General features: G+C 50.1%; 1 protein-coding gene across 2 annotated transcripts in view; it reads left to right on the forward strand.

Annotated features, from left to right (window-relative positions):
* The window catches only part of SLC6A9 (solute carrier family 6 member 9), a 51,369-nt gene extending 40,280 nt beyond the window's left edge, over positions 1–11,089 (forward strand). The window contains exons 1-12 of one of the 2 annotated variants that reach the window (XM_056844031.1): positions 1,364–1,519; positions 2,136–2,267; positions 3,635–3,890; positions 4,628–4,760; positions 5,098–5,232; positions 5,406–5,509; positions 6,825–7,062; positions 7,725–7,859; positions 8,018–8,117; positions 9,480–9,580; positions 9,846–10,016; positions 10,378–11,089. In XM_056844031.1, coding sequence (XP_056700009.1) covers positions 2,144–2,267; positions 3,635–3,890; positions 4,628–4,760; positions 5,098–5,232; positions 5,406–5,509; positions 6,825–7,062; positions 7,725–7,859; positions 8,018–8,117; positions 9,480–9,580; positions 9,846–10,016; positions 10,378–10,596 — 1,716 coding nt within the window. In that variant the 5' untranslated portion in view covers positions 1,364–1,519; positions 2,136–2,143 and the 3' untranslated portion in view covers positions 10,597–11,089. Of the gene's footprint in view, positions 1–1,363; positions 1,520–2,135; positions 2,268–3,634; positions 3,891–4,627; positions 4,761–5,097; positions 5,233–5,405; positions 5,510–6,824; positions 7,063–7,724; positions 7,860–8,017; positions 8,118–9,479; positions 9,581–9,845; positions 10,017–10,377 lie in introns of those variants that run through there. The other variant, XM_056844032.1, reaches the window with a different exon arrangement.
* Positions 11,090–12,436: the final 1,347 nt, after the last annotated feature.

Below are 12,436 nucleotides of genomic sequence, written 5' to 3' on the forward strand. Positions count from 1 at the left end.
GAGTACAAAAGGTGTCTAAAATAAATACACGCTTCTAAGCCCATTAACTCCAAAGGGATGTTGAACAGTGTAATTGTTTAGATTTACACTGTAAGTGGACATAAATAAACCATGTTTTGTATTCCTTTCCCAGAGCTGAAGGAAAATCCCAAAAGTTTCTGTTTGCCCAGGTGTACTTCCATTCTTTCTTCACATAATGAATTCGTAGCTTTTGCCACAATACATGGTGGTGGCCAGTAGCTTTGAAGATTTCAAAACGGCAAGGAAATTGCCATTCTAGAGGATAGGCCTTTTCACTAACTGGTCCTTAGTCAAATGGAACTTTTTTGAGGAGGGGAAATTGATAAACCTCACAAGTCAATAAATGCCCAGGGTCAGGGTGGCCCCACGTGCCAGGCGCCGGGGAACGTTATGGCCTTCATGCCCTGCTTCTGGCCTTCCCAGAAGTGTAGCGCTTGCCACTGCTGGAAACAGGATACTTGGTTAGGTGGTCTGATCCAGCCAGGCTCTTCTGATATTCTGTGCTGAGGGGTGGGGTTGGGGGTGGAGAGAGAATCTGTTCATCGTGCCGGGGGTGCGAGGGGGGGGGGGTTCCTGCGCCAGATCGGTGCGCAGACAGAGAAGGGGAGAACAGAAGCGTCTTTGTGCGGCCTCTTCCCATCCCTGCTTTGTATGTGTTGCAGCCGCCAACTACTTTCCAGCCTGACCCAGGCCCATTCATCCCGGCGGGCAGGGGGTAGCGGCTCCGTCAGCACGATCCAAAGCCCCGCCCCTGCCCACTTTTTCTCCAGCGGGGGGAAGCATGTGCCTCGGGGCAGCAAAAGTGGAAGTCTTTGGGGCGCCGGGTGTGAGTGTTAAGTATTCGGGTATCTGGCTGCTGCCTTTTTTAGCACCCCTCCTCGCCTCTTAGGAGCCTCGTGGCGCAGAGTGTTAAGCTGCAGTACTGCAGTCAAAAGCTCTGCTCATGACCTGAGTTTGATCCCGACGGAAGTGGGTTTCAGGTAGCTGGCTCAAGGTTGACTCAGCCTTCCATCCTTCTGAGGTTGGTAAAATGAGAACCCAGCTTGCTGGGGGTAAAGGGAAGATGACTGGGGAAGGCACTGGCAAACCACCATGCAAACAAAGTCTGCCTTGGAAACGTCAGGATGTGACATCACGTCACCCCATGGGTCAGGAATGACCTGGTGCTTGCACAGGGGACCTTTACCTTTACCTTTCCTCGCCTCTATGGTGTGAGTTTGGCAGGGGAAGCCCTCCTGGAAACGCAAGAAGGGAGACCCAGAAGGCCAGCAGGGGAATGTGGGACCTCCCCCTCTCCCCTCCTCACAGTCATTGACGGCCCTCCTCCTCCTCTCTTGGCAGAATGGAGCTGTGCCCAGCGAGACGCGGAAGCGGGACGAGAACATCAAGCGCGGCAACTGGGGCAACCAGATCGAGTTCATCCTCACAAGCGTCGGCTACGCCGTGGGCCTCGGCAACGTGTGGCGCTTCCCCTACCTCTGCTACCGCAACGGGGGTGGTGCGTATCGGGTGGCGCCTCCTGGGAGCGGATGGGCTGGAAGGACCCGTGCGCTTTGCGCTTGGGGATGGGGTACTGCCCTGGCTTGGTCTGGTGCGGGGCTTGAGGGAGGTGGGATAGAGGAGTTCAATAACCTCCGGCAGCCAGCGATGAGCCAGAGCTCCCCACATGGAAATGGTTGTGGGAATGGGCTTCTCTGCCGAATACCAACTTCACTGCAAAGCTATTTTCAGAGGGTAGCGTTGGTATGCAGTAGAACAATTAGATTTGAGTCTAGTAGCATCCTAAAGACCAACAAGAGTTTCAAGGTGTAAGCTTTCAACAGTCAAAGCTCCCGGGAGCTTTGGCTATTGAAAGGTTAAACCCTGAAATTGAAAGGTTAAACCCTGAAACTCTTGTTGGTCTCTAAGCTGCTACTGAGATCAAATCCAACTGGGACGATGTGTATTCTCCCTTAAAAGTGAGCGCCTATCCAGTGGGCTTGGAGCTCCCCCTGCAGTCACAGACAGGGCACAACCAGGGAATTTATTTCCCACCCAGAATACGAAGTTTAGAGCACATCTGCTTTGTGATCTTGGTTCCATTTCTGCTCATTTCCTCTCTTCCCCTCTCCCAGGCGCTTTCATGTTCCCCTACTTCATCATGCTGGTGTTCTGTGGGATCCCTCTCTTCTTCATGGAGCTCTCCTTCGGACAGTTTGCCAGCCAGGGCTGCCTCGGTGTCTGGAGGATTAGCCCAATGTTTAAAGGTAAGAGGCAACGACTGCCGCATATTGTCCCTGGCCGCTGCCACAAATCCTTTCCTTGTCTGATCTACAGGCAAGGCCCTTGTACACACATTTGTCTTCACATTCAGACTTCTGTAGGCACACAAGCTCATTAACGGAAAAGCCTGATCAAATTAGTGATTCAATGTTCATATGCATTTTAGCTGACCAGAGTTAGCCTGTTAGGAGCAAATCCTTTAAAACTCAGATGAATGTTGGTTCTTGTAGGTTATCTGGGCTGTGTGACCGTGGTCTTGGTATTTTCTTTCCTGACGTTTCGCCAGCAGCTGTGGCAGGCACCTTCAGAGGAGTAACACTGAAGGACAGTGTCTCTCAGTGTCAAGTGTGTAGGAAGAGTCATATATAGTCAGAAAGGGGTTGGGTTTGAGCTGAGTCATTGTCCTGCAAAAAGTATCAAAGGTAATGTGCTAATCATGAGAGACACTGTCCTTCAGTGATACTTCTCTGAAGATGCCTGCCACAGCTGCTGGCAAAACATCAGGAAAGAAAATACCAAGACAACGGTCACACAGCCTGAATAACCTACAAGAACCAATGAACTCTGACCGTGAAAGCCTTCGACAATATTTCAGATGAATGTGTTTTCCTTTTTGATACAGTAAATGTCTTCCATGCAAGAAGAATTCAAGAATAAAATACATACTGTCTAATACAGGTCACATCTCTGCCTTTCATTACACTTATACCCTCCAGTTGCACTCACAACACAGTAGCTCTCCAATGTAGATTACAATACATATGTAGTCTTCCTGTCCCAATGTGCCTTGGTGTGCTATTACCTCAGGTTTACTGAACCAAGGAATAAGCTTCGGTACCATGTGTGAGAGGGGTAAGCAGGAATGAAGATCTGATTTGATGCCATAACAAGTCACATGTGCCTCCTCCTCCTCCTGTCCAGGCACATTGCAAGCCACATGGTCCTATATCACTTGTGGCATGCAAGATACACATTGGCCAACTACACCTTACAGCCTTGGCCTCTGTGTTTGCCCAACTCCATGCCTGCATACTCAATGTATTACATTTTGTCTGCATACTCCCCATTCACAGAGGATAGCCCTGTTCGTCTGTGGTAGAAGAGCTAGATTCAAGTTCAATAGCACCTTAGAGACCGACAAGATTGGGGGGGGGTATAACCTTTTGGGAGCCAAAGCTCCCCTTGTCAGATACCAGCTCTGATGAAAGGAGCTTTGATTCTCGAAAGCTTATCCCCCCACCACCACCACATTTGCTTTTTTCTAAGGTGCTACTGGAGTAGCTCCCCATTCTTAAGGTCCTTAGACACATTATTCCTTCTCACTTGCCCCCATGCTTTGCTTCTCCCCCAGGTGTTGGGTATGGTATGATGGTTGTCTCCACCTACATTGGAATCTACTACAATGTTGTGATCTGCATCGCCTTCTATTATTTCTTCTCATCGATGACACGGGTACTGCCCTGGACATACTGCACCAACCCCTGGAATACACCTGATTGCGCCGGTGTGTTGGATGTTACCAATAGCTCAGCTGGGTCATCGCTCAACATCACACAGATGCTTAACCAGACACTCAAGCGCACTAGTCCCAGTGAGGAATACTGGAGGTGATGATGGAGGGGGATCAACAAATATGGGATGAAGAGGGAGTTACCTCTTCCCGGGGGGAACTGGAGGGCCTGCCTCACACAGTAGAGCTCACTGCCTTGGAGACTCCCCTGCCTTGAATATGATGAAAGCCCATGACCCTAGCACAGTGTCTCTCCCCCCCCCCCACCCCCGCCGCAATGTCAAGGATATCATCCCATACCTCAGTTCCTGAGTTCACCAGCTTTTTCTGATGTGGATGTGATTTGGGGGCAGGTTGACTGTTGGGCAGATGTTGCCCCAAATGGGGACAAGCAGCAGCTTCTTGATTCAAGAAATTAGAAAATTAAATAAATACTGAGGATTTCCTTTCCTGTTCATCTTCCGATTGACCCAAGCTGCAGCTGTATTCTGAAACTTTCCTCCACACCGAGGTCTATACACGATATTTCCAGTCAGAATCTGATTTTTTATCTCCCAACATCCAGAACCCTGATGCCCATGTGTAATTGTGCATTTATTAATTTAGCAGATTTCTTCACTCTCCCAACAGTCTGTTCCAAGCAGCCAGCTTATCATCCAATAAAACCATTGCTCAATCATTTCAGATGATAGATCTGCAATGCCTAAAATTGTTCAAGGCCAGACTGAGACAGGCTGCAGGAAGAAAGTGCAAACTGGTGTAATATATTTGCTAGACGTAGATGTAAAGTTCCTGGAAGCAATGACTCCAGCTTATCTCTCTCTTCTGTCCCAGGCGGTATGTGTTGAAGTTGTCTGATGACATTGGGAACTTGGGTGAGGTGCGGCTTCCTCTGCTGGGTTGCCTGGGCGTCTCTTGGGTTGTCGTCTTCCTCTGTCTTATCAGGGGTGTCAAGTCCTCAGGAAAAGTAAGTCAGAGTTCCCTTTCTCCCCAGTAAGTCCTCCACGTCTGTCCAAAGCTTACAGATCTCTCCTTGCCTCTGATGGCCCATCTAACCACCTGCAAACTTCCTCTACCTCCACTGTCAGCTAGCCCCAAAGATTCTGTTATATTAAAGTCTATCAAAGGCCTCCATAAATGTTCAGACCTGAATGGTGGGGCTACAACCCCCCCTAAAGAGGAAGGCTAGACAGTAGGTATGATTCGCCAGTATTTACCATTATTATTAGTTTGTTGGGTCAGTGGACCTTGCTGGTCACTTCCTGTGCATCCGAGTTCTAACGAACTCTCCCTTTAACCCTTAGGTTGTGTATTTCACAGCAACCTTCCCGTACGTGGTGCTGACAATTTTATTTGTGCGGGGAATAACCCTTGAAGGATCCGTTACTGGAATCATGTACTATCTAACACCTCAGTGGGACAAAATCCTCGATGCAAAGGTATTTGTGCAGGATGCCTCAGCCGATTGGGCTTGCCGCCCCAGGCCACCAGCCTTGGGGCATCTCATCCATTGCCCTCCCAACTGTCCTTGCTTTGGGAGTTTTGGGCTGGTCTAAGCTGGGCCAACAATTAACCCCTTTCCCTCCATAATGTTTTTCTTTGTCTTTGGTAGGTATGGGGAGATGCAGCCTCCCAGATCTTCTATTCATTGGGCTGTGCCTGGGGTGGGCTGATCACCATGGCATCATATAACAAGTTCCACAACAACTGCTACAGGTAAGACATTATATATGCAGCTGGGTGGGGAGAGGATGTAGAGAGAATTTGTTGGGGGGGGCACAGTTCTCATCAAGGTGAGTACAGAGGAGATAATGACAGAATACAGAAGTCTTGATCTTTGGAGACCAAGCCCTACAAGAAAAGGCTGAGGGACTTGGGAATGTTCAGTCTGGAAGAAGAGTTGGTTTTTATACCCCACTTTTCTCTACCGTAAGGAGTTTCAAAACGGCTTGCAATCGCTTTTCCTTCCCCCCCTCCCATACCAGACACCTTGTTAGGTAGGTGGAAATGAGAGAGTTTTGAGAGAACTGTGACTAGCCCAAGGTCACCCAGCAAGCTTCATGTGGAGCAGTGGGGAGTCAAACCCAGTTCTCCAGATTAGAGTCTGACGCTCTTAACCACTATACCACGCTGGAGGAGGTTGAGCGGGGACGTTTGCTCTCTTTAAGTATTTGAAGGGCTGTCACTTAGAGGAGGGCAGAGAGCTGTTCCTGTTGGCCGAAGAGGATAGGACTCACTATAATGAGTTTAAATTACAGACAGAAAGGTACTGTCTGGATTTCAGGGGGAAATTTTTTTACAGTGAGAGTAGTTCAACGGTGGAATCAGCTGCTTAGGGAGGTTGTGAGCTCCCCTTCACTGGCAGTCTTCAAACAGCAGCTGGACGAACACTTGTCAGAGATGCTCTAGCCTGATCCTGGTTTGAGTAGGGGGTTGTAGATGGCCTGTATGGACCCTTCCAATTCTATGATTCTATGGCTACTGGAAGTACAATCCCTTTGAGTTTGTGGGCTTACACTGTTCTCTGAAGCCATGAGGGCTGGAAACTTCCTTTTTAGAGCAAAGCTAGGGGTATGCAATCAAGGTCTCAACTTGGCTGAGTGGGCACACACACAGAGTTCAGTGATGTGGATTAATTACACCGTATATATACTTCAAACTTAATTTTGTACTCGCTGTCAGTTGAAGAGAAACTGAAAATCTTCATCATCCTAACCTTTTTTAAAATTAAATTTTTTATACATTTGTGTTTGCTTTTTTTCCTCCAAAGAATTTGAGAGCTGTATACATGGGTTTTCCCAGATGTTACATGTAGCTTTAGACAGAAAGCCGCATGGGGCACTTTGAGACTATTCAGAGTTCCCCTTGCTCATTCAGTGTTTATTTGCGGACGAAATAGTACAGATCTGTTAACTTCCCACCATTTCCAAGCCCCATCATTTGACGCTTTCCTTTTCTCTCCCTCCCTCCTGTTCTCTCAACCTTTTCCCCTGGCTTCTCATGACATGGTCTTCCCTCCCACATCCTACAGGGACAGCATCATCATCAGCATCACAAACTGTGCCACGAGTGTCTACGCAGGCTTTGTCATCTTCTCCATCCTGGGCTTCATGGCCAACCACTTAGGCGTGGATGTCTCCAAGGTGGCCGACCACGGTCCTGGCCTGGCTTTTGTAGCCTACCCCGAGGCTCTGACGCTACTTCCCATCTCTCCTCTCTGGTCTGTCCTCTTCTTTTTCATGCTCATCCTGTTGGGGCTGGGCACGCAGGTAACTATGGAAATGTGCAATTGGAAGATGTGGGGGTGGGTGACAGAACGAACATGAGAACTGAATGCTGTAGCAGTGTGGCCAGGAACACAAGTAAGCATGGTAGGTAGAGACACAGGTAGCTAAAGGTTGGGCAATGAGTATTGCCCTCGATAGGTATGTGGAGTCTCAGTGTGAAGATGGATGCACTGGTAGATATTTGTGTGTGTGTTAATGGGAGACTAGCATAGAGTTAGGAGTCAGGGTTTGGCAAGCAGGAACTTTCCTTACTTGGGTCATAGAGCCCTGGGGGAAGGATGAGTGAATTGCACCAGAGAAGAGGGAACACTGGGCGATGGAAACTTCAAGGGCCCCTGGCAATCTCAGGAGGACATCCCATGTTAGATGGTTACTCCTCTTCCAAGCTGGGAAAAGCAAGGCCTGTAAGTCAGTACAAACTGAGTCACAGTGGAGCTCTGAGACCAAGGTCGGGTCAGTCTTAAGAATTAACACCCAGTTTCTTCCAAGGGATGAAAGAGCCAGCCTTGCACACCTGCTAGGCCACTCTTTTAAGTGCTAGGCACCTGGAACACATGAACATGGGAGAGAGAATGTTGATCCTAATGAAAAGATTATAGCCAACCCAGCAATCTCATGTCCTCTGTGATGTGTTCTCTCCTCAGTTTTGCCTCCTGGAGACTCTAGTTACAGCTGTTGTGGATGAAGTGGGAAACGACTGGATCATCCGCAAGAAAACCTTTGTGACGCTGGGTGTGGCTGTGGTGGGCTTCTTGCTGGGTGTTCCACTCACCACACAGGTACAGGGGGCAGAGCATGGCTGAGGGAATCTTCTGTAGGCAAGGGAGTGAGGGTAGACACAAAAATGAATTTAGCAAGAGGTCAAAATTACCTCTGCTACTCAAGGGGACCTGGGCCAACCCTTATCAACCACCTTCTTCTTCCTCCTCCTCCCCAGGCTGGCATCTACTGGCTGTTACTGATGGACAACTATGCAGCAAGCTTCTCTCTAGTTGTCATTTCGTGTATCATGTGTGTCTCTATCATGTACATCTATGGTAAGTACTCTGCCTTTCGCATTATGTCATCTGGGCAGCCAGTCATATGTTGCCTCATTCAGGGGCTAAGCAAGGTGGGGTCCATATGACCTTTCTCCCTTTCAGAAACCAAGTCAAGAATAGGGCTGGACTGTGATTGGCTGGAGAGGCTGAAATCAAGTTACCATCCAGAAGGGAAGAATCTATCCAATAGATAGAACCTCTCATTACAATTCAAGACTGCCAAGTTTCTGCATCCACTAGGACTGAGGGCCATACTAGACAAGAGGACAAAATTCTGTCACTGGAGCTCCTGTCTCTTTACTTTTTGCTAAATAGCAAAGGAAAACCAACCATTTCCCCAATGAACAAACTTCCTCTGGAGAAGCTCCCCAGTGGGAACAACATATGGGGAAATGTGAGTTTTCCCTAGCTGGACAGATGAAGCCTCCAGAGTAGCTGAGCTGAAACAGAATCATAGAGTTGGTACCAAGAGGGTCATCTAGTCCAACCCCCTGCACAATGCAGGAAATTCACAACTACCTCCTCCCCACATTACCCTGGGCATGTAAGAAAGGGCCACAAGAGTCAAATACTGACGCAACCCTTCCTGCCCTCCCTCTCATGATCTGCCTAAGTTCACAAAATCAGCATTGCTGACAGATGGCCATCTAGCCTCTGCTAAAAAACCTCCAAAGAAGAACGTATCAGAGAAAGGATGTGAGGAAAGAGATTTTTTTAAGGGTCCTCACCCAGCACCCTGATCCTCTCTCCCCTGTGGCTGCAATATAGCAGTGTTTAAAGAGTCAATCGTCACGCATCTCCACTGTCTTACCTGGCTTGGTCCTAAGAGCCAAGAGCCCTGCATTTGTTGAAAAAGGGAGTCAGTTACATTGGAATAGTGGGCATGTTTGGGAAGGAGAGACAGCTAGAGTAGGGGCCTAGGAATCAGCAAGTTGTGCTCATTCTTTTGTTTGCAAAGACTCCCCCACAACTTAGTTTCTCCAGTACTCATGTCAGCCATGTTTCCTGAAGTCATAGAATCATAGAGTTGGAAGGGACCACCAGGGCCATCAAGTCCAACCTCCTGCATAATGCAGGAAATTCACAACTACCTCCCCACTCCACACCCCTAGTGACCAGAAGATGGCCAAGATGCCCTCCCTCTCATCATCTCCTTAGGTCACAGAATCTGCATTGCTGACAGATGGCCATCTAACCTCTTCTTAAAAACCTCCAGGGAAGGAGAGCTTACCACCTCCCGAGGGTGAATAATACTCTACATAATACCCTACATAATACATGTAGGGTGAAAAATACTCAGGCAGTGTTCTGTTGCCATGTCTGCTCTGCTGATCGGTTCTTTGCCTCTGCTCCACCCAGGGCACCGAAACTACTTCAAGGACATTGAGATGATGCTGGGTTTCCCACCCCCCATCTTCTTTCAGATCTGTTGGAGGTTCATCTCTCCTGTTATCATCTTTGTGAGTGTGGGGAGGGGAGAGCTGCATGGGGGTGGGCATGCGACCAGTCCTCTGAATGGCAGCAGGGAAGGTGCATGATAACACAATGGGAAGGGGTGGAGTAGGACAAGGACATGTCAACCTGCTTGCCAGCAACCAAGCGCAAGAGTGAGGGCCTCAAATAGAGGTGGAAGGGATGCATATGAGGGTGTGGAGCTAAAGTAGGAGGCTGCATTACTTCAGGGTGTGTCACTATTACTCTTCTTGCCCCCCCCTTCTTTCCCAGTTTATCCTCGTGTTCACAGTGATCCAGTATCGGCCCATCGCCTACAATACCTACGTCTACCCCAGCTGGGCCATCACCATTGGCTTCCTCATGGCCCTCTCCTCAGTAATTTGCATTCCAGTCTACGCCGTTTTCTGTGTCTTGCGCTCAGAAGGGGACTCGCTGTTGCAGGTGAGGCTGTGCGAGGGTAGGGGAAATGACGGCCTCTTGGATCTGAAGGGCACAGCATGTGCCTCCCAGAGGTGGCTAGGGTGTCTGCAGCCAGCGTGGTGTGGTGGTTAAGAACGGTGGTTTGGAGTGGTGGACTCTGATCTGGAGAACCGGGTTTGATTCCCCACTCCTCCACATAAAGCCAGCTGGGTGACCTTGGGCCAGTCACGCTCTCTCAGCCCCACCTACCTCACAGGGTGTCTGTTGCAGGGAGGGGGAGGTTTTTGTAAGCCAGTTTGATTCTGCCTTAAGTGGTAGAGAAAGTTGGCATATAAAAACCAGCCCTTCTTCTTAACTCCCATCATACTTTCTGTCTTTCCAGCGTTTGAAAAACGCTACCCGGCCAAGCCGTGAGTGGGGACCGGCCCTTGCAGAGCACCGAACCGGCCGTTACGCATCCGTGCTCAGCCCCTCCATAGAGTCCCAGCTGGAGGTGCAGTTGCTGAACCCTGAAAAACCCAAGAATGATGAAGCTGGCGTGGCGGTTGCCATCAGCGTCGGAAGCAATGGCTCTACCCACAGCCAGGACTCCAAGATCTGAACCTTAGCCTGGGAGGCAGGGCAGGGAGCCCTCCTTGCACCTCCCCTTTTCCCACCTGCCCTGGTCCTCCAAACCCTACTCTGCTCAGATACACTACAGCGCCCCCCACTGGGTGGGGGAGCCCTGGCTCCCAGGCTGTGCCGGACTCTGGAGGGGTGGCTGTGCGTTCCCACCCCACCCACCTCATTTGTGCCCCTGTTCCATCTTTGTAACCCTCATGTTTACAGTAATGTTCCGAGGGCCCCAATTCACAGCCAGGAACAGGGGTCAGAAAGGGGGGGAGGGTGTGTACTGGCTGAACAGCTGGGGGTGCCTTAAAAAGGTACCAGGAGGAGGGTAGGCTGGTGCTGCAAGGGGTCAGCAGCCCCTTTTGGGGTGATTTCTGGCAGCTGCACCTAGGCCCGGGGGGTCTGGAATCCATTGGGGGATGGTACGCCCCTTACTGCCCTGGATCAGGGTCATGGGGACTGGCCCCATAGAGAAGTGAATGGGAAATTGGTGGGAGGTGGGTGGGGGTGGGAACAGGGCAAGAAGTTTGGGCAGTAGCTGTAAGTGTAATCCAGACATTCTAGGCAAAGCTTGGTCTTCGGTGAGGCCGCTGTTGCCCCCGTGTCGATTCTTCCAGAAGATGCATTGAAGACTGTTCGTCACCCACAACTGCACTTACCTTCCCAGCTTCTTCACCTCTCTTATTTCTAAGACAGGTGAGGTGGCTCCCCCATCCATGTCAATATGCACTTCTAGTCATGGTGCCCAGCAAAAGAAACTATTTAATAGTTTTAACAGATGAACAACCGGAGGGCGGAGGGCGTGAGAGATCTCTCCTTAACATTGGCTGCAGCCAGGGAGGGGGTGGGAGCACTGTAAGGTCATGCATATGCTCATATTCAATCTAACCTAGCCTAGCTGGCATGCGTAAGCATGCATGCAGCACACATACAATCTCTCTCTCTCTCTCACACACACACACACACACACTCATCCAGAACGACATATGTACATTAAGTTTTTAAACACATGCCATCTCTCACACATGCATGCACAGCCAAGCATCTACGTGCACCATGTGACCCTGATACAGATCCACAGCAGTATCACGTGCTGGGTAACATGCGCAAGCCAACACACCAGTGTTCCTACAGCATCTTCTGGGTGCTCGTCCGAGCCCACTGGTCTTGAAACTGACCCTGGGGACCTGACACTTGAGCCCTGTGGTGGGAAGCAAGGGTTTCTAAAGCACTGTCTTATGCCCCTCCGCTGAGAGGAGCAATGAACTTGACTTCGGGGGGGGGGGGGTTGTATTGTACTGGCAAGACCCCATTGGGACCTAGCCCTGCTCCATCCTTTAGGGGAAGGGGCAGAGCCAACCATGGTGCTAAGGACAGACGATTGCCAGGTCCTGTTCACACCACCTGGGAGAAGCACAAAAGAAACAAAGCACAACCTTCCCAAAAGGCTGTTCCCAGCCAGGCCTAGGCTCCATGCAGCCCGCTCCTCCGGTCCTAGTGGGGAGGCAGAAGTTCCTGGCCCCCTGCCTGGGGCATGGAGGGGGTCGGTCAGACCCGCTGGCCCCATGTCCGGCTGCAAAACCTGACACAAAGCAACGCCTGTGTTGGCTCAGGTGGGCAGGCATTACTAATGGTTCTGTCTTCCGGCCTCATCTTCCCTTTGTTTCCATTTCAGTGTTGCTGCCTGCACTTTAGCCCTAGAAATGCCGAGTGGAGGGGACAGGAGGCCCTGGCAGTTATTATCCTGCTCTCTACCCTGTGGCAATGCCACCAAGTCACCTTTGCAGTGCCAAACGGTGCATGTGCAGGGGGCACTGCTCATCACCTAATCG

Source organism: Euleptes europaea, chromosome 2 (assembly GCF_029931775.1).
Source record: "Euleptes europaea isolate rEulEur1 chromosome 2, rEulEur1.hap1, whole genome shotgun sequence".
Lineage (NCBI taxonomy): Eukaryota > Metazoa > Chordata > Lepidosauria > Squamata > Sphaerodactylidae > Euleptes > Euleptes europaea.